At 39.5% G+C, this 24,945-nt stretch overlaps 2 protein-coding genes across 4 annotated transcripts in view; both read left to right on the forward strand.

The window, feature by feature from the left end:
- The window catches only part of DEPDC1B (DEP domain containing 1B), a 96,053-nt gene that overhangs the window by 9,065 nt on the left and 62,043 nt on the right, over positions 1 to 24,945 (forward strand). For all 3 annotated transcript variants that reach the window (XM_057743051.1, XM_057743035.1, XM_057743041.1), the window contains exon 2: positions 8,041 to 8,306. In XM_057743051.1, coding sequence (XP_057599034.1) covers positions 8,074 to 8,306 — 233 coding nt within the window. In that variant the 5' untranslated portion in view covers positions 8,041 to 8,073. The remainder of the gene's footprint in view (positions 1 to 8,040; positions 8,307 to 24,945) is intronic.
- Positions 3,925 to 5,687, forward strand: LOC130857410 (elongation factor 1-alpha 1-like). The gene has a single exon (XM_057743063.1). The coding sequence runs from the start codon at positions 4,000 to 4,002 to the stop codon at positions 5,386 to 5,388; it is 1,389 nt and encodes a 462-aa protein (XP_057599046.1). The 5' UTR covers positions 3,925 to 3,999; the 3' UTR covers positions 5,389 to 5,687.

Genomic DNA, 24,945 nt, shown 5'->3' on the forward strand with positions numbered 1-24,945 from the left:
CTCTCTGTGCTTCTTGGACTTGGTGAATTATTTCCTTTCCCATGTTGGGGAAGTTTTCCACTAGAACCTCTTCAAATATTTTCTCAGACCCTTTCTTGTTTTCTTCTTCTTCTGGGATGCCTATAATTCGAATGTTGGTACGTTTAAGGTTATCACTGAGGTCTCTGAGGCTGTCTTCTAGTCTTTTTATTTTTTTTTCTTTTTCCTGCTCTGTGGCGTTTATTTCTCCCATTCTATCTTCCAACTCATTTATTCGTTCTTCTGCCTCAGTCATTCTGCTGGTTATAGCATCTAGAGTATTTTTAATTTCAGTTATTTTGTTATCCATTGCTGTTTGTTTTTCTGAGTTCTTATGAACTGTTTCTTGTACTTTCTCTATTTTGTTATCGAGATTTTGTATCATTTTTACTATCATTACTCTAAATTCTTTTTCAGGCATTTTTCCTATTTCCTCCTCATTTATTTGGTCTTGTGGGTTTTTTTCCTGCTCCTTTGCCTGCATGGGGTTTCTTTGTTTCCTCATGGTTGTCCAAGCTTTTGGGGTTGCTTGTCCTGGTGATAGAGGTGTTTATAGAAGACTGTCCAAGCCTCAGACTAATGTCCAAGTATTGGATTAAACGAATATTCAGTCGGCTATGTCAGGCTCCCCGCAGCCCTTTCTGGTGTCCGAGGCCGTCTGCTGGTGTTCAGCTGGTTCTCTGTGGGAATGACTGCGTCCTTCCGTGCATTCCCAATGCATCTGTGGAGAGGGATGCACTCCACGTCTCTCTACTTCACCGCCATCTTTTTCTCCCCGAGTTTTTTTTTTAAAAAAAGAGATGTGAGTCTTTGGTAAGCATGTCTTCTTAGAAAGTTTCTAGTGTGAAATGAAAACTGGCTATCAACAGAATAGCTAAAAAACCAATCAGAATCCTAACAGATTTTTTTTCCTGTTTGGGGATGCATTGAGTAGAAAGCACATAAAGAAGAGTAAAAGTGAAGGACTTAAAAGGTTTTTTAAAAAGATGACTGTAGGTGGCCTTGACCTGCCAGAGATTTAAATTTAGTATTAATAGACAGTAATCACACCAGTGTAGTACTACTCAAGAATAGACAAATAGGTCAGTGGGATAAAAAAAGAGAATTCAGAAACAGATCAAGAAAAGTGATATGTAAGGTAACTTACTGTTTCACTTCAGTAAGAGGGTAGCATAATTGGCTCTCCATTTGGGAGAAAATAAAGTTAGAGATCTCCTCCTTCCTGCCATAAAAAATTCCAGTTGAAGATTCAAATATTAAAATCCCTCTAAAATATTATAAGAAAAATTTGATAAATATTTTTAATACCTCAGGATGGGGAAACTTTCTTAGTTGAGGGAGTAAACCCTGAAGCTGTAAAGAAAAAAAAGATAATTTGTTTCCTTAAAACAGCTAGAGACCACAGTAAGCAGGTTGATGTCAGGAGAAAACATTTCTAGTATATTTGAAAAAGGATTAATATTTATATTCATTCAATACTTATTAAACACGTGTACTGTATGTCAGGCACTGTCCTCGGTTGTGGGGATACTGAACTGAGCAAAATAGAGTAACTTTCCTGACTTCTGTGCACTTAGTTTGAAATTCTATATTTAAATACTTCTTAAAATTGATAAAGAAAAAGAGAAAGAAAGACAACCCAGTATAAAAATGGCAAGTCTCAAATGAAGAAACAAAAACGACTAAGGAGAAAGGCAGAAAAATGCAAACAAAATATAAAGATACCATTTCTTATGTACGGTATAGATTGACAGACACAAGAATGATAATATCTAGGAATGGCCAAAGAAAAGGCAGTAGGCTCATACAGAGTTGGTGGGAGTGTGAATTGCTACAGCTGGTTTAAATAAGCTGATACTCTTTAGAAATCTGTTCTATCAAAAATAAATAAATAAAAGCTTTGGTATGTTAGGTTTTATGAACAAGGATATACTTGTGAAACAAACTGGAAACAGTTGCATGCCCCTTAGCTGGAAAAGGGTTGAATAAGTGAGGAAACTCATTCATTCATAATATGGGCTAGATCTATAGGTATTGACACGAAGATAGCTTGGTATGTTCAATGCAAAAGCAAGTTGTCGGATAATGTGTACAATATGGTTGATCTCATTTCTTAAAAAAGGAAGCAAACAGCCACAATAATAATAAACAATACATACATACAAAGGGAAGAATTCTGTATATGTGTGTGTATGATTGATAGGTATGTGGGATTGGAGAGAGACAGGGCAGACTCTTTTGTGTATATTTCTGCATTTAATTTGTTACCTTGTGCATTACTCTGTAATTAAAGTGACAGTAGAGGAACTGCTAACCAGCTTGAGTGAAATAACAGGCATATTTACTTATATTTTGAAATATTGGGTCCCAGAGAACCATATCTTCATCCTTTTATTAAGTAATGCATAAAGTACTGTGCATTGTTTATCCATCAACCTAAAATAAATAAAAATCTTTTAAATTAACTCTTCTTTTTTGCGCATCTCCCAATACTTAATCAGGACTGAAATGAATACTGGGTGTCAGCAGAGAATTAAAAAAAACTCAAACAACCAATGATTAAAAATATGTGGAAATTGTTTAAAGCTGTGTTAAAGTTCGTAGTTTCTTGGTATAATGAAGTGACCAGTTGGGAAGGCGAGCATAGAACAGGATTCTGGATGTTATTATGAGACTAAGTACCTGAGTGACATGTGCCAACTTGCCTGTCCTTTTTCAATCTTGATTTTGCCCCAGAGTTTCCTTCTAGCTCCAGAATAGATTGAACCTGTAATTTGTTTTAAGAGGTTGTCCTGGAAATTTAACTTAATTTAATTTTAATTTCAGTCATGTGAGTGATTTTTTTTGACATACAATAACCTGCATATTTTTTAAGAACTTTTATTGAGATACAATTGACATACAATAAACTTCATATATTGAAAATGTGCAATTTGGTATTTTTTTTCTTATTAGTAATGTATATATGGCAATCCCAGTCTCCCAATTCATCCCACCCCAAACTCCCCCCGCCCCGCCCCCGGCTTTCTCCCCTTGATGTCCATATGTTTGTTCTCTATGGAAATTTTATATATTACCCTTATGTTTGAGGAATGTTTTATCTTTTACAAAGGGCTTTTGTTGCCATGATCTCATAAGACTTCACAGTAACCTGGTCAGGGAGATGGGCAGATAGTGAACTTAAATCAACGTATATGGGCTCTTCCTGGGCTCTCTTTCTACTGTTCATTATTTCATTTTAGCCAGTTTGCCCTGCTTCTCCTCTGTTTATATTCAGTCCCTTTTTCATCCACTCACTTGGTTTCTTCTCCGGCTACCCTCCGCACTCTCTTCCACATTCAGTTTACCAACACAGTCAGCTAGTTCATATATAGCAACTTTCAGGTTGGTAATCTAAAATTGTGGATGGCTCTCAAGGAGGATTTTAATATATGAGCATATGTGTGTGTATATGTATATGTGTGTTTTGTTTTTAGCCCTTTATTTAGCATAATGTACAGAAAAGCGCACAAATTATAAGCATGCAACTCAATGAATTTTTACAATGTGAGCACTGCATGTAATCAATGCCCAGATCAAGAAATATGACATTACCAGCAGCCCAGAAGTCCCCCTGCCTCTCCCAGTCTCCACCTCCATAGAAATTAACCACTATTTTGATTTCTAATACCATGGATTAGTTTTGCCTATTTTTAAACTTTATGTAAATACAATCACATACTATTTTTCATATCTGGCCTTATATCATTTACATTTTATCTGTGTTATTCATCTGTTATTGCATGTAGCAATAGAGATTTGTTCATTCTTGTTGCTGTACAGCATTCCATTGCATGAATAAATCTTTTTATTTATCTGTTCTTATGTTGGTGGACATGTGGGTTGTTTTTGTCTATTAAGAATAGTGCTATTGCTTTTTGCGCAACGGGTTTGCCGCCAGGACACAGGTGTCGTGAAAACCACCGCTAATCCTAAGCAAAAATGGGAAAGGAGAAGACCCACATCAACATCGTTGTCATTGGACACGTAGATTCGGGGAAGTCAACCACTACTGGCCATTTGATCTACAAATGTGGTGGGATAGACAAGAGAACCATTGAAAAATTCGAGAAGGAGGCTGCCGAGATGGGAAAGGGCTCCTTCAAGTATGCCTGGGTCTTGGACAAACTGAAAGCTGAACGTGAGCATGGTATCACCATTGATATCTCCCTGTGGAAATTCGAGACCAGCAAATACTATGTGACCATCATTGATGCCCCAGGACACAGAGACTTCATCAAAAACATGATTACAGGCACATCCCAGGCCGACTGTGCTGTCCTGATTGTTGCTGCTGGTGTTGGTGAATTTGAAGCAGGTATCTCCAAGAACGGGCAGACCCGTGAGCATGCCCTTCTGGCTTACACTCTGGGTGTGAAACAGCTAATTGTTGGAGTTAACAAAATGGATTCCACTGAGCCACCCTACAGCCAGAAGAGATACGAGGAAATTGTTAAAGAAGTCAGCACCTACATTAAGAAAATTGGCTACAACCCTGACACAGTAGCATTTGTGCCAATTTCTGGCTGGAATGGTGACAACATGTTGGAGCCGAGTGCTAACATGCCCTGGTTCAAGGGATGGAAAGTTACCCGTAAAGATGGCAATGCCAGTGGAACCACGCTGCTTGAAGCTCTGGATTGCATCCTGCCACCAACTCGTCCAACTGACAAGCCCTTGCGTTTGCCCCTCCAGGACGTCTACAAAATTGGTGGTATTGGTACTGTCCCTGTGGGTCGAGTGGAGACTGGTGTTCTCAAACCTGGCATGGTGGTCACCTTTGCGCCTGTCAACGTAACAACTGAAGTGAAGTCTGTTGAAATGCACCATGAAGCTTTGAGTGAAGCTCTTCTTGGGGATAATGTAGGCTTCAATGTCAAGAACGTGTCTGTCAAAGATGTTCGTCGTGGCAATGTGGCTGGTGACAGCAAAAATGACCCACCGATGGAAGCAGCTGGCTTCACAGCTCAGGTGATTATCTTGAACCATCCAGGCCAAATCAGTGCTGGGTATGCACCTGTGTTGGATTGTCACACAGCTCACATTGCTTGCAAATTTGCTGAGCTGAAGGAGAAGATTGATCGTCGTTCTGGGAAAAAGCTGGAAGATGGCCCCAAATTCTTGAAATCGGGTCATGCTGCCATCGTTGACATGGTTCCTGGCAAGCCCATGTGTGTTGAGAGCTTCTCCGACTATCCTCCTCTGGGCCGTTTTGCTGTTCGTGACATGAGACAGACAGTTGCTGTGGGTGTCATCAAAGCAGTGGACAAGAAGGCAGCTGGAGCTGGCAAGGTCACCAAGTCTGCCCAGAAAGCTCAGAAGGCTAAATGAATATTCCCCCCAATACCTGCCACCCCAGTCTTAATCAGTGGTGGAAGAACGGTCTCAGAACTGTTTGTCTCAATTGGCCATTTAAGTTTAATAGTAAAAGACTGGTTAATGATAACAATGCATCGTAAAACCTTCAGAAGGAAAGGAGAATGTTTTGTGGACCATTTGTTTTGTGTGTGGCAGTTTTAAGTTATTAGTTTTTAAAATCAGTACTTTTTAATGGAAACAACTTGACCAAAACTCTGTCACAGAATTTGAGACCCATTAAAAAAAGTTTAATGAGAAAAAAAAAAAAAAAAGAATAGTGCTATTTTCTATTTTTACAACAACCAGGTCATGGAAACAACCTAAATGTCTATTAACAGATGAATGGATAAAGAAGATGTGGTACATATATACAATAAAATATTACTCAACCATAAAAAGGAATGAAATTGGGTCATTCGTAGAGATGTGGATGGACTTAGAGTCTGTCATACAGAGTGAAGTAACTCAGAGAGAAAAACAAATATATATTAATGCATATATATGGAATCTAGAAAAATTGTACAGGGAACCTATTTCTAGGGCAGGAATAGAGACGGGATGTAGAGATCAGATGTGTGGACACAGTGGGGGAAGGTGAGGGTGGGATGAATTGGGAGATTAGGTGTGACATAAATACACTACCATGTGTAAAATAGATAGCTAGTGGGAACCTGCTGTATAGCACAGTGCTCTGTGGTGACCTAGATGGATGGGATGGGGTGGGGTGGGAGGGTGTGGACACAGTGGGGGAAGGGGAGGGTGGGCTGAATTGGGAGATTAGGTGTGACATAAATACACTACCCTGTGCTCTGTGATGACCTAGATGGGTAGGATGGGGTGGAAGAGGGAGGGGATACATTCACTTCATTGTACAGCAGAAACTAACACAACATTGTAAAGCAATTATATTCCAATTAAAAAAAATGTAAACACAAAAAAGAATAAACATTTATTCTTTATATAAATGTGGCTTTTGATGAACATATCTCTGTTACATAATACTTAATGGAATTGCTGGATTATACAGTGTGCATATAATTTCCAGTTGCTCCATGTTCCCACTGGCACTTAGTTTTGCCTGTCTTTTCCACTTTAGCCATTCTGTAGGCATGTAGTGGTATTGCATTGTAGATTTATTTTGCATTTCACTGCTAATTAATGGGAGTGAACATCTTTGTGTACGTTACGGTAAATTTGGAGATTCTTTTATGTGAAGTGCCTGTTTAAGTGTTTTTCCATTTTTCTATTGGAGAGTCTGTCCTTTTCTGATTTGAATTTTTTGTTTTGTTTTAGAAATTCTGGTTATATGTTATCTTACTCTACAGCTTGTGTTGCTTTTCTGTATGGTTTTAAGAAGTTAAAAAAAGTTTAAATCTGGACCAACTTAATTTGGAGCATGGCTTATAGCAGTGTCAAATGAAGTAGAAAGATTGATATGCATAGGGCAAAAAGATGCTTGAAGTTGGCCAGGAGGAAGACATGATTGGGAGTCAGAGTAAAATTAAATTGCATGAAGTTAGGAGGGAGTTGAAAAAAAAAATAGGAAAAATGAAAGACCAGTTAGGTGTTTGCTTGTTGTGTACCTACTATGTGTTAGTTGTGCCTGGTGCTGCACATCCAGGGTGCATGCTTGCACAGACCCTACCTGGGCCCTTGAAGCACCTGGTGTTGTATACTCAGGCATGACTACTGTGGCTGAGAAAATTAGCCATCAAAGGGAGAAGAGAAATGGAACAACAGATACAGAGGTGACTGGGCAGTTGAGAGTATGAAGAGAAACCTGGAAGAAGAGGCCTGGTTGGCAGAGAAAACAAGGAACAAGTGTTGAGCAAAATGAAGAGAAGATGCTGAGGTCAGAACTATCATTGAAAGAAAAAGGTGAAATTAGAAGAGCTGATTTCAGTAGGCAGGTAGGTGAAATATAAGGTTTAGAGTCTGTAAAGGGATAGACTTGAAAGAGAAGCGTGAGAGAAGAGCAAATGGTTATGAGAGTAAGACTGAGTTTTCAGGACTTTTAGGAGTGGCGGGAACACAAGGGTCCTAAGAAAATGTTGGAGTAATTATGTAGGAAGAACACCATATGTGAACATTTAATTTAATTTAAGGATAGCTGATGATGGTGTGGATGTCTAGATTTTTTTTTTAATAGGAAAATATTCTTTAGAATTTTTAAACATGCTTTGACACCAGGCACTATATTTCATGCATCTCTCTTTTCCTCTCTCCATACAATGCCTTTCATGTAATAAACAGTAAATACTTGCTGAATGAGGTAAAGTTATATTAAACGTAGGACTCCAAGAAGTGAATTATGCATATTGGGCTCAGTTTTACCATATTTTTGTTCATATGTTTCTCATTAATGTAAAATCCATTAAGTTCACATCATAAGACAACTTAACGGCAACATCTCCAGTAAATATTTATTGAATGAATACATGCATTTGTAAAAGTTACTTTTTCTTTTGCGTGTAAATGTAAATAAAAACAATTTCAAGGCTCTCTGTTATTAAGGCAGTCTTTTAAATGGGAAAATTGCATGCATTGTCTTAAATATTTGGGATATAATAACCTTTTAAAAAACTCAATTGATTACTAAATTCCTTCCTCTCTTTTTGCCCCTAGTGGAATGAAACAGTCGAGCTTTTTCGTGCCAAGATGCCATTACGGAAACATCGCTGTCGTTTTAAAAGTTACGAACATTGCTTCACAGCGACCGAAGCTGTGGATTGGCTACATGAACTGCTGAGGTGCAGCCAAAACTTTGGCCCTGAAGTGACCCGCAAACAAACGGTCCAGCTGCTAAAAAAATTCTTGAAGAATCACGTTATTGAAGACATCAAGGGAAAATGGGGCCAGGAAGACTTTGAAGACAACCGTCACTTGTACAGGTAATGGCAACGTCAGCCCTGAAGAGGAGGAGTTTGGGGAGCAGGAGTGGATCTGGTCAGTCTGTTGAAATTTCCGCATGTGAAAGAACTTACCTTGTCCTTGGGGGTGATGCTTCTACTTGGGATTTGTTGGGTGGAGGACTGAATCTGTTGCTACAATAAAATTGATTGCAGTTTTTCTTGACTTCATAGAGCAGTGGCTTTTCAGGAAGGAAAGCTTTTTGTGCCTTTTGCACACTGGGAGGATGGCTAAAGTAGCTTAGCACCTCTCCTGGGGAATCTTACAGTGTGAAACAGTAGTTCTGGCTTGTACCTTTCTGAGCAACGTAAAGGTGTATGTTCAGGGAGTTAGTGGCAGAGGTGTCTGATCTTTAAGCAGAGCTCAGGCCTATAAGGAAGAATTGTGCTAGAACTCCCTGATGTCTCAGATTAACCCTGCAATGCATATCTGCTTCCCCCCAAGCATTTTGGCTCATGTTTCAGTGCTGTTTTATGATTGCTTACTTACTACCTGATAATCCAAGGGCAAGGATGTCTCTCTGCTGACACTTCCCTTCTCAGTGCACACTAGACTGCTTTATTGCTGGAGGTGGAGGGGTCCTGCCCAAGATTCAGGGAGTGGGAGAATACTAAAGAGGAATGAAGTCACGTGAGTCCAGAAAAGAGGAATTGTCGAGTTATCTGCAGAGAGGGCTACCAAAGTGCTAAGAACCTGAGGGGGATTAAAGGAAGAAATGAAGATGATGGGTCTTTAATATTTGCTGCCTTTTACTCCAGCAGAAGAATAAGGAATATTCTTACAACACATTCAGTGAGGCATTTTGGGGCCCCTGGGACACCTGGCTTTGAGCAGAGAAAATGTGACTGTTTCCTACCTGAGTCATTTCTTTGGTTCCTCTGGGGACTAGCTGCTGAGAAAGGCTGCAGAGCAAGGCTTCAGAGCAAGGTGGTCACCAGCACCAAGGCTACAGCCGGACAAGACTGTATGTTTAGGGTCTAACTTCCTCACGGAATTTCATCAGCAATCTCTCTCTTCTAGATTTCGAGATTGTCAGCTGGGCAATTAATTGTCTCTCCACTTGGCAGTTACTTTTGGCTTGCTGATCCAACTTTTACTTAGACTCTTGGGTGATTTTAGCCTATTCTGAGACCATAGTGCTTATTAGTATCAAGCAGTGGAAACTCTAGCCCTGGTTCCACATGCCACACTTCACTGGGGATTCTTGAGTGATTATTTCTCTTGGGAAACTGTAATTGCTTGTACCCCATCAAGATTTAGCTAGCACACTTGTAAAAGATTGTCTGGATGAGTAGCTTGCAACCTGTTTTATTGTGACCTTAGATTGGGTACCGTGCATTGAGTCCCAGGAGGCCTTAAGAGTTGCCAGGAGAGTAAAATAGGAGCCGGCTCTAGGAGCCAACTCCCCAGCACTGTCAGAGCATGTTTCACTTCAATATGAGGACTTAATCATTTGTCCCCTTTTAAACAATAAAGTTCACAGATAAATTAAATTTATCCATGAAATAATGATTTTTTTTACCACCAATTTCTCTTATAAAATACTTGTGAGTTGTAAAGGGAGCAGTACCACTTTCATTATTTACCACCTGAAAACTCATAGCTTTCTATTTTCCTTATGTAAGTCCTAAAAGTTAACAACTGATGTTTAATGTTCTCAGGTTAATCTGGGTTGAAACTATTCAGACCTGTAAACTATTTGTGAAGGGGCGTGTGCCTTGAGTTGAGGGTAAGCTGACTAATGAGTGTGGAGGCACCTGTTGCGCGAAGGCAGCTTCCAGGACTGAGTGTACAGCTCAGGATCATCACGGTTACATGCCAGTGCCCCAGGGAAGAGTGGGGACAGGCTGCCGTCCCTGTTGTGGTCATAGTACCACTGCCAGATTATAATGAAAGCAGATGAGGGAGATTAGGAGCTAGAGGCAAATTAGATTTGAAAATAGATGCAGCATCGATGAGGTGAAGAAATTCCCAGAATGCTTTTAAATATCAAGCTTTATGGAAGAGAAGCCTTTATAAGTTGTACCAAGAAGGCTAGAATGGACAGCTGACGGTTCTTGCTGGGAAGAGAGGGACTAATATCAACAACACCTGTGATGTGCCGGACTCCTTACTTAGTCGTCATTTAACTCGGCACCTGTGGATATTGGTGATATTAGCTTAATCTTAAAGATTAGGAAATTAATGAGGCCAAAGTTATGGACTTGTTCAGCCACTCAAGTAATAGTAAAAGAGTCAGGATTTGAACTGAGATCTCTTTCTCTGAAGCCTGTGTTTTTGTGGCATGCCAGACCGCCTCCATTTCCACAGCATGAGGTTGACTAGCTTATTAAATAAATTAGTGACTAAATGAGTAAACACACAGAATCATAAACAAGACATATTTGGCATAGTTAACCGTGTTCATATATTCACAGAGTTCCAGTAATGTATTAACTGCTGTGTAATACATATTAAATGATCAGCTGTCTTCTCAAATAAAGGAGGCAAAGTAAACATAATCAGCTTAAATACTTATATAACATAACAGGAGATAGGTGGTTTCTTGGGTCTGTGAATTATAGAAAGGCATAGTTAGAGAAAGCAACATGAAATACATATTTATTATTATTATTATTATTATTATTATTTTTTACTTTTTACTTTTTTGGCTACGTTAGTTCTTCCTTGCTGAGCATGGGCTTTCTCTAGTTGCAGTGAGTGGCTTTTCATAGTGGTGGCTTCTCTTGTTGTGGAGCACGGGTTCTAGGCATGTGGGCTTCAGTAGTTGTGGCACACGGGCTCAGTAGTTGTGGCTCACAGGCTCTAAAGCACAGGCTCAATAGCTGTGGCACACGGGCTCAGTTGTTCCTCGGCATATGGGATCTTCCTGGAGAAGGGATTGAACCTGTGTCCGCTGCATTGGCAGGTGGATTATCAACCACTGTACCACCCAGGAAGCCCAGGAGGCGGATTCTTAACCACTGTGCCACCAGGGAAGTCTCAAGACTCTTAGAGTATTAGAGTATTTTTTCAAGACAAATTACACACACACACACACAGAGCCCACAGGAGAATTTTATAATAGAAATGATGAGTGAAGCTTTTATTTTGGAATGTGTCAAATCTTAGTTTAAAAAAATGTCGTATTTGTTGTGTGACTACATTTACATTTGTTAACTGTGATTTTATTTTTCAAAAATTCAGGAGTTAAGTATAGAAGATAGGAGAAAATAGTGAATTTGTGTGTGAGAGAAAGGAAAGTAAGATCCTAATATCTGAATGTCCCTAACAATCAGAGGAGATGTCGCGGAGAAGTGCCCAGAGCTATTTACTGAACCACTTCTTTTCTGTTAGTAACACTGATGACTGGAAAGAGTGCTGGACTTGCTGCCAGTGAAGACAATTTTAGGTTTCACTGAAGGGTCCTCATAGTTGAGCCAGATGCTGTCATCTGTGTCTCACAAGGCTTCGTGGCCCTAGACTTGGGTGAGGAGAAACAGTTACACTACCTTGTATTTTTGTAAGAAATTTCAGTTTATGAAGCAGTTCTTTATGATCTCATTTGATCTTTGTGATAACCCCCTGAGGGAGACAGGGTGGATATTTCATCCTCAGAGAATTAGACTCTTGTCTCTTTGAACCCTCTAAACGAAATATCAGTAAATTCCATGCTGATCATTGAATCCGCCCATTTATGTATGTGAACAGACAGTTATGTAGGATTATTTGAACCTAATGTAGTAGGTTATATAAAAATAGAAGTGTGTATTATGATCATTGCTTGTTTTGAACTATTTAATGGGAAAACTGTTTAGCCTATTGTAGATCTTTAACAGGATGGGTCCCTTGGTGTGGGGCCTCCCCCAGGCCCTTGCCCTGCTCCCAGTACTGATGCTAGCTCTGGTATGCAGTTGTAACCAAGAAAGGCGTTCATGGTTTACAGATGGGAATTCACTGGCTCGTTGTAGTGCTTGTAATCTAACGTGTAGGGAACCATTTTCTTTTTATTCTCCTACTTCTTCCTCTTGCTTTTTTTCTTTCCTGCTCTTTTTCCTTCTCTGTTTATACCACTTTATGTATATCACTGTCATATTCCCACTTCTTTCCCCTTTTCTTTTTCTTCTACTTTGTTTCTCTCTCCTTTTCTTCCTGTCTTTTCCCTCATATTTGCTTTTTTCTGACTTATTTCCAAAATGTTTTATTTGAACCTAAAATTCATTATGTAGATTTTGTCAGCTTTCTTGAATGTGACTTTCACAGTTCTTAATTTAAAAAACAGGAATCATGCTACCCAGTTTTAAGACTTACTCTATAAAACCACAGTAATGAAGGCTGTGGTGTTGGGGAAGGGCTAGATGGATGCTTGGATCAGTGGAACAGAATAGAGTCCAGAAACCCACACAAATACGGCCAATTGATTTTTGACGAAGATGTAAAAATAAAGGAAAAAGATTAGTCTTTTCAGCAGGTAATGTGGGAACAATTGGAAGGCAGCTATGCTTACCACTATACCATCAATGCTCATGATGTTGGAACAGCTGGACATCTATTCATCTGCATGCAAGAAAATGAACCTCGGACTTCCTAGGTGGCGCAGTGGTAAAGAATCCGCCTTCCAATGCAGGGTTCACGGGTTCGAGCCTTGCCCTGGAAAGATTCAACATGCCGCGGAGCAACTAAGCCTGTGCGCCACAACTATTGAGCCTGTGCTCCAGAGCCTGTGAGCCACAACTGCTGAGCCCATGTGCCGCAACTATTGAAGCCCATGCGCTGCAACTATTGAAGCCCATGCACCTAGGGCCAGCGCTCCGCAACAAGAGAAGCCACTACAATGAGGAGCCTGTGCACCACATTGAAGAGTAGCCCCCGCTCGCAGCAACTAGAGAAAGCCCATGTGCAGCAACGAAGACCCAACGCAGCCAATAAATAAATAAAATAAATAAATAAATTAAAAAAAAAAAAGAAAATGAACCTCAACCTAAACTTCATTTTTTAATATACAGATTCATTCAAAGGAATCATAGATTTCAATGTAAAACTAAAAGTTTTAGAAAAACAGGAGAAAATCTTTATGCTCTGAGCTTAGGCAAGGAGCTTTTAGACATGACACCAAAAGCATGATTTATAAAAAAGAAAAAACATGATAAATTGGACTTCATCAAAATTAAAAACTTGCTGTATGAAAGGCACTATTAAGAGGATGAGAAGACCAGCGACTATTGAGGAGAAAATGTTTATAAACCACACATATAACTGTGGACTGGTATCAAGAATATATAAAGAATTCACAAAACTCAGCTGTAAGAAAACAACTCAATTAAAAAATAGTATATTTGAAAAGGTACTTCGAAGATATAAAGATACTTCATCAAAGATATACAGATAGCAAATAAGCACTTGAAAAGATGTTTAACATCGTTAGCTGTAGGGAAATGCAAATTAAAACCATAGTGAGATACCACTACATATCTAATAGAATGGCTAAAATAAGAATACTGATTTAACACCAAAATCAAGTGAGGATGTAGAGCAATTGGATATCTCATCCATTGATGGGAAGCCTACATTGGTAGTCACTTGGGAAAACAGTTTGGCAGTCTCTTTCAAAGTTAAACATGTACTTACATATGACTTCATATTCCTGCTCCTGGGCATTTACCCTGGAGAAATGAAAACTTAACGTTTACACAGAAACTTCTATGTGAATATTTATAGTAGCTCTGTTAACTCAAATGTTCCTGTGGGTGAATGGATAAACACTGAACATCTGTATGGAACACATCTGTGCATATTGGGTGCAGTGGGAATTGTGACTATAAAGTCAGAGCAGGAGAGAGGTTTTTTGTGAATAATGGAACTGTTCTGTTTCCTAATTGTGATGGTGGTTTTACAAAGTGTATATGTGTGTTAGCATTGATAGAGTAGTACATGCACACACACACACACACAAAGAAAAAAAAAGATCAGTTTTACTATATGCTAATAACATTTCCTTAATGCTGGAGATTGAAAAGTCTCTGTTTGTACCTCTAGTGAAAGAAATCCGAATTTACATTGATTGACGTACACAGCCCTTTAGTCATTTTCTGTGACCCAGGGAAAAAGTCTCCATTATTACAGCATAGGTCTTTTGAAGGGGCGGATGGGAACTTCAAGTTAATGGGCTATTGGCTCCCTCTAGTGGACACCTCTTGTTTTATAGTAAAGCTGAAAATTGTGATTGTGATTTTTTTCTTTTGTTTCTATTCATTTCCTTAAGTTCTGAGTTCTTATCATGTGATAGTTGGGTAAATTTTGTACCCTTCCTATGCATCAGTTTTTTCATCTATAAAATGACAGGGGTGGGCTAGAACTTTAAGGTCTTTTTCCATTCTAAACGTTTATGAGTCCAAATATTGAGTACTTATCATGGGTGTTTTCTAAGTCCTAGGCGATGAAGAAGATAAGAAATATAACATTCTTTTCCTCCCTAGTTTTGCACTCTCTTTTGAGAGAGAGTATATATGTATAAAAAAGATAAGTAGCAGAACCAAGGCAGTATTGAATTAATTAACCAAAGTGAACCTGTAATAAAAGATTTGAGGCACTACCCTGGCAGTCCTTGGGTTAACACAGCAGTTTTGTTTGACTGGCATTGTGTTTTTAGTCACTGACATTTTTTTCTCATTTTCGTTTTTCAATTTTGTATATTTTGTGAAGGTAATACATTCGTGTGTTTCAAAATTTACAAAGTATGAGAGTATATACAATAAAAATCTCCCTTCTACCTTGCTCCCCCAGGTGGGGTTCAGGCCTTGAACTTGCATTGAATCTTTCTTGTTTTTATTATTTATTCTAAAATTGTGTGTGTTTTTTTAATACCTTAAATGCCAGTTTGTCACGGATGAGAAGATGCTAAATAACTTTCAAATGCCCAGTAGAAATAGAGTGGGGAGTAGAGGGGAAGAGTGGGATAGAAGATACTTTAGTCTTACTCTTTTCCATGTAAAGGCTTAAGCAAAAAAATATAGAGACGTCACAATGTTAACAGTAATTATTTCCCGATAGTGGGCTTAAACATAGCATAAATTATTTTCTTAATTTTAGACATTGAATATATATTACTTCTTTTTCAATTTTCCTTATTGAGATACAGTTAACAGACAATAAACAGCATATATTTAGAGTGTACAATTTGGTATCCCAATCTCCCAATTCATCCCCCCCCAACCCTCCCCGCTCTCCCCACTTGGTGTCCATGTGTTTGTTCTCTACATCTGTGTCTCTATTTCTGCCTTGCATTTCCTCTTTCATAGTTGTTAGCATTTGCCTTATGTATTTTTTTTTTTTTTTTTGGCACACGGGCTTAGTTGCTCCGCAGCATGTGGGATCTTCCTGGAGCTGGGATCGAACCCGTGACCTCTGCATTGTCAGGCGGATTCTTAACCACTGCGCCACCTAGGAAGCCCTGCCTTATGTATTGAGGTGCTCCTATATTGAGTGCATATATGTTTGTAATTGTTATCTCCTCTTCTTGGATGGATCCCTTGATCTTTATGTAATGTCCTTTCTTGTCTCTTGTAACATTTTTTATTTTAAAGTCTATTTTATCTGATGTGACTATTGCTACTCCAGCTTTCTTTTGATTTTCATTTGCATGGAATATCTTTTTCCATCCCCTCACTTTCCATCTGTATGTGTCCCTAGGTCTGAAGTGGGTCTCTTGTAGACAGCATATATATGGGTCTTTTTTTGTATCCATTCAGCCAGTCTGTGTCTTTTGGTTGGTGCATTTAGTCTATTTACATTCAAGGTAATTATCAGTATGTATGTTACTAGTACCATTTTCTTAATTGTTTTGTTGTTGTTTCTGTAGGTTCTTTTCTCTTATGTTTCCCACTTAGAGAAGTTCCTTTAGCATTTGTTGTAGGGCTGGTTTGGTGGTACTGTATTCTCTTAGCTGTTGCTTGGCTGTAAAGCTTTTGATTTCTCCGTCAAATCTGAATGAGATCCTTGCTGGGTAGAGTATTCTTGGTTGTAGTTTCTTCCCTTTCATCACTTGAAATGTATCGTGCCACTCCCTTCTGGCTTGCAGAGGTTCTGCTGAGAAATCAGCTGTTAACCTGATGGGAGTTCCCTTGTGTGTTATTTGTCGTGTTTCCCTTGTTGCTTTTAATAACATTTCTCTGTCTTTAATTTTTGTCAATTTGACTACTATATGTCTTGGTGTGTTTCTCCTTGGGTTTATCCTGCCTGGGACTCTGCGCTTTCTGGACTTGGGTAGCTATTTCCTTTCCCATGTTAGGGAAGTTTTCAACTATAATCTCTTCCAATATTTTCTCAGGTCCTTTCTCTCTCTCTTCTCCTTCTGGGACCCCTATAATGTGAATGTTGGCGTGTTTAACATTGTCCCAGAGGTCTCTTAGGCTGTCTTCAGTTCTTTTCATTCTTTTATCCTTATTCTTTTCTGCATCAGTGATTTTCACCATTCTGTCTTCCAGGTCACTTATTCGCCCTTCTGCCTCAGTTAATCTGCTGTTGGTTCCTTCTAGTGTAGTTTTCATTTCAGTGATTGTGTTGCATATCTCTGTTTGTTTGCTCTTTAATTCTTCTAGGTCCTTGGTAAACTTTTCGATCTTTGCATCCAGTCTTTTTTCAAAGTCCTGGATTATCTTCAGCATCATTATTCTGAATTCTTTTTCTGGAAGGGTGCCTATCTCCTCTTCATTTAGTTGTGTTTCTGGGGTTTTATCCTGTCCCTTCATCTGGTACAAAGTCCTCTGCTTTTTCATTTTCTCTATCTTTCTGTGGCTGTGGTTTTCAGTTCCACAAGACAAAATACTGCTGATACTGCTGTCTGCCCTCTTGTGGGGGAAGGTATCTAGCAGGCTTGTGCGTGCTTCCTGATGGCTGTTTTCAATTTTTAAAACCATTCCAGTAAAAGAGGGATAAATCGTATTGTTTGGAAGTTTACAATGACTGGATGAGTTCTTTTAGGCACCTCTGCTCCTTACCAGTATCCCACTTGCTTTTGGATACTGTAGACTAAGAATGCCACCTCTTATTATCAGTAAACAAAGGATGTTGCAGCCATTGAACTATTAGCCACTGCAGCCACCCTGTTGAACCCTGAGGGAACTCAGGGTGGAAACATTCTGGATGCCTGCCATCAAGCCACCAGCCACTGCAGCCACCCGCGATGGAAAAGCATGCGATACTGGCCCAGGTAGCTAAGATGCATATCAAAGAGATGATTTCAGTGAGCTGACACTTACATCTTCCCATACATATAAAAGTGCTGAGTTAAGTAACTTGAGATATGTGGTTTTCTTTAATTAATCTTTTGATGTTCCCACTATCTGAACTTTGTTATAAAACTCCTATGAAGCTTGGCTCTCCCCTTACTTCTTCAGAGCGGTTTCTCAGAGCTATCTGAGGGGCTGCCTTCCAGGGTTGAAGTCCTCAGAAAGTTTGCCAAATAATACATAATTCTCAGCTTTTCGGTTGTGTATTTTTTTCAGTCAACAATAGTAAGAATTCATCCAGAAGAGAGAAGGCACAGAAGTAGCCAAAAAATCTTGGACAACAAGACCTTTTGCTCTATCAGAAACTAAAATGCCATAGGGCTAAACAGTGTGATAATAGACTTGGAATAAATAAATATGGAATTGAATAGAGTAGAGAAAAACCAAACTTTCCGCCCAGTACCCTCCTCCGTAGGCACCTAATATTATTAGCTTCTGACACAGTGTTTTAAAAAATTGTGAACCTGCAAGTCTTTAGATGGAGCAGATCCCCCCAATTGCCGCCCTTCCCACTGCTTCACTACATCATACTAGACTGTATCACGGTTATGTTGTCTGTCTGATCAGTGCAGGAATTGTGTTTATGACCCAGTCAGTGTGGGCTGGGGTGTTGTGAGACCTCCTGGAGGAGGAGGTAGAGGATGTCCATCTGCGTCCTGAGAATGGGGCAGGGTCTGGATGACCAGATGGAATCGGAACGGGGAGGATATTTCAGGTGACAGGGATGGCAGGACTATGGCTGTCAGTCCCATATGCCTAAGTCAGCTCCACTGGGAGAAGAGGGAGGAGACTAACCTGGCTGGAGAAGAAGTTCTAGGTCCGGAAGTCATAGTGCTAAATTTGTTTCTTAAATACCTGGCTGTGGAGTTGACGTTTATGTAAAAGAAAAAGGCAGCCAAGGTCCATGTTTTGAGTAGCAATGAAGTGTGTGTTCTAGAATAGAGTTAATTGGACTTCCCTGGTGGTCCAGTGGTTAAGACTCTGTGCTTCCACTGCAGGGGGCACGGGTTCAGTCCCTGGTTGGGGAACTAAGATCCCACATATTGCGTGGCACTGCCAAAAAAAAGAAAGAAAGAAAAAAAGGATAGAATTAATTGAATAGTAGTAATAGAATAGATTTTTAAAGCAGAGAAACTGATGAGGTTTTTAAGGTAATTGGCAGGGGCGATGTTGCCTGGTTGAGAATGCCAGCCATGGCGCTGAAAAGGAAGGAAGGGCCCACATTTTATAGCCAAATTCCAGGCTAGACCCTAACAGCTCTGTAGGCCTTTAGGTTTACCTGAAGTCTGATATGTTTTAAATGTATTATTCATTAGTCTGAAATTGCTGTTTTCATTTAGAATCTTTGTTAATGTTTAGCATTTTCTTCTATTGAGGCCTGGAATGTAACTCAAGTCTTTTTCAAGGTAACTCAATCCAGTTGCAATCCTTCAGACATATCTCGTGTTTAGTGGGTGTCTGAGTCTTTGGAATGGCTTTGTTCCTATTTAATGTCTCAAGGAGTTTGGAGCCTCAGGAGCTGGTTGAGTGTCTCAGAGTCTCTGTCCCCATGCCTCCCACAAGGGTCAAGAATGAATGTCCAGGTTGTAGGTCATAGTTGTGGGGTAATGATGGAAAAATATATAGTAGATGTTTGACTTTTTTTTGCTGGCACGCATTTTAAACTCCTTTTCTGTTTTGTAGGATTCCTTGTTTGTGTGAGCCTTGGTGGGAGGCAGGGCCTGCCCCCCTCCAGTGGAAGCCTAGGTGGGTGAGACGCTCTCTCCCTGCCCCCGAGCAGTTAGGGTGCAGGCACACGTCCTACCCTGGGCTGTTGGTATGTTCCTCCCTAGGACTTTGGACAGCTTAGAGTTTCTTGTGGTAGCAGTGGTGGCCTGTGAGAGCAAGCACAAGTAGCCATGGTGCCAGCAGTGGCTTTCACACTAGCCTGTCCCTTGTGGTTCCTGCTGTGTGTGTGCTGTGGGGCTTCCTTTTCACCCTTGTCCCAGCTTTTTTAACTTTCTGATCCTGATTTTCCAGCTCGCCTATTGATTTTGTGACCTACTAGGATATCTTAAAATTCTTTTCCAGTTAAAGTAGCCAGAATTGGTTTCTGCAACCGAGAACTCAGACTGATATAACAAGCAATGCCTATAGAGGTAGCAACACTGGGGCGGCTTTTTGGGCCTAGGAAATAGTGCTGCAATTTCTGTGTGTATTTGGACTGCCTGAGAGCTAAGCACCAGATCAGATTGGCCTGTAGCAATCAAAGATAAGGAGATGGAGCTCAGGAGCCCTGAGGCACAGGTATGGAGTCTGCTTAGAATAATGGTTACAGATAACCCCGGGGGCTGAAAGTTCTATATTGGGCTGTTCAGTCTAACTGATTCTAACTGAGGTTACATTATCACTGCCATCTTTGGATGTAAAAGATGCCAGTATGGTGCGTTAAATAGAAGGTTGAAATAGATTGTCCTGATTCACAAAAGGCAACTCCTGGTAGCTGATAAACTTTTGTAATATCTTTTTTCCGGCTTTTTGGTGATTAACTCATGAAAATTTCAGACTTTCAGACTTTCAGAATTTCAAAGATTTATCGTCCTATCTTGGTCCTTCCTTTGTGGTCCTAGTTACACATTCCCTGTCCGGTTACTTTACCCCTTCCCTTTATATTTGTTTGTTTTATCCACTTGGTCTTCACCAACTTGCTCCTGACAGTCTTTTTTTCTTTAATCCTTACCCCGATTTCTTTCCTATGAATTTATAATACCTGGTTATTATCATTAACACGGAATGATGTGTCATTAGTAGGGAATGGGGCAATGGAATTCAGAAAAATAAAAGGAGCTTGGCTCACCAGATGCTCCCATTTTAGGAGGAGAGAAAGCTCTTTAGGCTAGAGAAGGTAGATTGAACAGGAGTAGTTCTCGAATACTGTTGACCTTAAAACAAAATATAGTTGACCCTTGAACAGTGCAGGGGTTAGGAACGCTGATGAGTATAACTTTTGATTCCTCTCTAAATTTAAGTACTAAGAGCCTACTGTTGACTGGAAGCCTTACTGATAATAATTAACTGTCAGTTAACACACACTTTGTATGTTGTATGTATCATATACTGTATTCTTACAATGCAATAAGTTACAGAAAAGAAAATGGTAAGAAAATCATAAGGAAAATACTTATAATACCATACTATATTTATTTGTTGTATATATATATTTTTTAAAGAGTCCACATGAAGTGAAAACAATATCTGCCTTTCCCTGTCTGACTAATTTTGCTAAGCATAATACCCTCCGGGTCCATGCAGGCTGTTGCCGATGGCAAAATTTCATTTCTTTTTTATGGTTGGGTAATATTCCATTGTATATATCTACCACATCTCCTTTATCCCTTCATCTGCTGATGGGTGCTTAGGTTGCTTCCATATCTTGGCTATTGTAAATAGTGCTGCTGTGAACATTGGGGTGCATATAATCTTGAATCAGTGTTTTTGTTTTCTGTAGCCATATACCCGGGAGTGGAATTGCTGGGTCACATGGTATTTCTGTTTTTAGCTTTTTGAGGAAACACCATACTGTTCTCCATAGTGGCTGCACCAGTTTACATCCCCACCAGCAGTGTATAAGGGTTCCCTTTTCTCCACATCCTTACTAGCACTTATGTTTGTTGCCTTTGTGACAGTAGCTGTTTTGACAGGTGTGAGATGACATCTCATTGTGATTTTGAGTTGCATTTCCCTGATGATTAACAATGTTGAGCATCTTTTCCTGTGCCTGTTGGCCATAAAACTCCTAGAAGAAAACATAGGCAGTACACTCTTTGACATGTCTTAGCAATATTTTTTTTTTTGGAGCTGTCTCCTCAGGCAAGGGAAACAAAAAAATAAACAAATGGGACCCAATTAAACTTAAAAACTTTTGCCCAGCAAAGGAAACCAGTGACAAAATGAAGACATCCTACTGAATGGGAGAAAATATTTTCAAATGAAGCAACTGACAAGGATTAATCTCCAAAATATACAAACAGCTCATGCAGCTCAGAAAAACAAACAACCCAATTAAAAATTGGAAAGAAGACCTGCATAGCCATTTTTCCAAAGAAGACATACAGATAGACTATATTTATTGATACTGTAAGTTTATGTCATCTGTTTACAAGATGAAATGTCTCTCAGTACCTACATCAATATTGTATATGATACAAAACACTGTAGATGTTTCACGAGTCACTAACACTAGACATTAAAAATGAAAAGATAATGTGATAACCCTTAAACACTCACTTTAAGCGTTTCATAAATTTAGGATTTAAAAGAATATCTTAAAAAAAAAAGATAATGTGAAAAAGTCATTTTTTTTACAGTTATAATGATTCATGTATTAATAACAAAGAAGCAGCAAATATGATGGCTTCACAGTAGTCTACCCTATGCTCTATGAATGAATTCTTACAAAATTTTTATGGTGTTACCATATTACAGTCACATAATGCTGTTGCATTTAAGGGGAGAAAAAAGCCGCTTACCGGTGATGATAGGCTGATGTATGGTTTCTCCAAATACAAGAGAGAGGGGCATACTGTACAGTAATATAATTCTTTGAAAACAAAGTTATGAAATAGTAAGAACTAACACATTATTAGTTTCATATTAAATATCACTCATCTTATGCCTGTGTAAGGATATGCTATCCACTTCAATACAAGTCTCGCACAGGATGTTCTACACAGTGAATACTTAGGTGATGGTGATGATGACACAGAAATGCCTCATACAGTTCTTGCTCTGCAGGTACGAGATTTTCACACAAGAGACACACAGGTACTACAGAAAGGCTTATTAACTGTGTGGGGTGATACTTACTATGCATTAGGTAGAAGTGGATCATCATAAAGGTCTTCATCCTTGTCTTCACAGTGAGTAGGCTGGGGAGGAGGAGGGAGAGGAGGGGTTGGTCTTGCTGTCTCAAGGGTGACAGGTGGAAGAGGAGGAGGAAGTGGAAGGGGAGGGAGGAGAGGCAGGCACACTCGGTGAACTTTACTAAGTAATCATGATTTCTGACTTTTTTGCTTTTTCGTTTGCCTAAAAATGTTTCTATATCAATCCTTCTTCTACCACTTGCTTTAGTTTCAGTGCCTGTATCATAGAAGGGTCCATGTTATAAAAGAAGTCAAAAGCAGTCTTGAATAATTGGAACCCTCTGCCGGGTTGTCTAATGTCAATTTGTTTTCTGGCACTGCTTCTTTCACGTGTTCTTCCTTGTCATCTGGCACTGGTTAGGAAGCACCCATCTCCATCAAGGTGTCTTCTGTTAGTTCTTCTGGTGTGGTGTCTGTTAGCTCTTGAATTTCTCCAAGATCCATATCTTGAACCCTTCACCCTCCACCTTTTTTTTGTCATTTCCGCAATATCTTTCATAATTTCCTTGATTGGCTCTATAGTAATTCCTATGAAGTCAGATACAACATATGCAGGAATTTATTGTTTCAGGCTTGACAGCTTTCACAGCTTTTTCTGTAACAGTGATGGCATCTTCATTATTCATATCCTTCCAGACTTTCATGATGTTCTGTCAGGGTTCTCTTCCATAGTGTGACAGTCCTTTCCAAAGAGTACCATGTATAATTAGCCTTAAAGGTCCTTATGATCTCCTGATGTAGAGGCTGAATTAGAGACGTTGTGTTTGGGGGCAAGTAGATCACTGACACCTTCAGTGCTGAAGTCATGGGGTTCTGGGTGGCCAGGGGCATTGTCCACTATCAGAAGAACTTTAAAAGGCAGTCCCTTGCTGGCAAGATATTTTCAGGGACAAAGAATCGATGGAACTGGTCCAGAAAAGGGGTTCTTGTTGTCCAGGCCTTTCTTGTACAGCCAGAACACTGGCAGCTGGCGTTTAGCTTTCCCTTCAAGGCTCAGGGGTTAGCAGCTTTCTGTATAAGGGCAGTCCTGATTGTAAACCCGACTGCGTTTCCACACAAGAGTAGAGCTGGCCTATCCCTTCCTTTCTTAAATCCTGCTGCTCACTTCTCTTCCTTACTAGTAAGTGTTTGCTGCATTTTTCTCCCCAGAATAGGTCACTTTCGTCTGTATTAAAAACCTGTTAAGGCAGATATCTGAGTTTCTCCTCAGTGATTTCTTAATGGTGTCAGGGAATTCATCTGCTGCCTCTTGGTCAGCAGAAGCTGCTTGTCATGTTATCTTGACATTTTTTAAGCCAAAACTTTTCCTGAAATTACCAAACCATCCTTTGCTGGTATTAAATTCTCCAGTTTTAGATCCTTCACCTTCCTTTTGCTTTAAGTTGTCATGTAACGATTTTGCTTTGTCTCAAACCATACTGGAGTCTATATGCCTTTCTTATAGCAATCCTGCACCTACAGAAAAGCTGCATTTTCAATGAGATAAAAAGGTATTTCTCAAAAAGTGCAAGGTTTTCATGCCTGCTGGATTATTAGCAGCAGCAACAGCATCACTGTTTTGTTTTTGTTTTTGTTTTTAAAAAAAAAAACAGTCCTTACACTGGATTCATTTATCTTGAACTAGTGGATAACCACAGTTTCCGACCTCAACCTGTGGTACATATCAAGCAATTCGACCTTTTCTTGTCATGTCATAACTTTTCTCTGCTTCTTGGGAGCACTTTCAGCATCACTAGCGGCACTTCGTATGGGCCCCGTGATATTATGCAAGGTTTACAGCACTGAACATGATGAAAGATACAGGAGAACTGTGAGAGATCACTTCTTACTTCAAAACGTAATTTACTGGAGATATGAACTGCTAAGGTGGAGATGATTAGTCACAGGGCAATTTGAGCAGATACTGGTAACACCTGAGCTCACTATAATGGCAAAAGGAAGTGGCTATGAAATTACTACAGTAGTGCAGTGTGTACACAGTTTCATGCAATTCTAATGCTGCATTTTTGTGTTTGTTTACATTTTTCTCAACCGCAAATGGTGCCATGTACGGTCTGTAAGAGTTTGTGTGTAAATGCTGACTTTTTATAATAGATTTGTGTATATTTTGTGGCAGTAAATGATAAAATAGGATAGTCTCTACATACAGTTTATGCATTCAGGACATACCTAACTTTTTCTTAATTTTTTTTGATAGTTCTAGGCTACCTGGTTTGTCTGTGAGTTTTTTTCAAATTGTTGCAAATCTCCAAAAAAATTTCCATTACATTTATTGAAAAAAATCCATGTGTAAGTGGACCCATGCAGTTCAAACCCCCTGTCGTTCAAGGGTCACCTGTGATATGGATCATGTGGGCATCAATCAGTTCTCCTCAGTTAATCCTAAAACTGTAACTTTCTGAGAAGAGTGGGAACTTGCTTGAGATGCAGTTGATAAGACTAGGCTTATAAAA

Source organism: Hippopotamus amphibius, chromosome 1, assembly GCF_030028045.1.
Source record: "Hippopotamus amphibius kiboko isolate mHipAmp2 chromosome 1, mHipAmp2.hap2, whole genome shotgun sequence".
NCBI lineage: Eukaryota > Metazoa > Chordata > Mammalia > Artiodactyla > Hippopotamidae > Hippopotamus > Hippopotamus amphibius.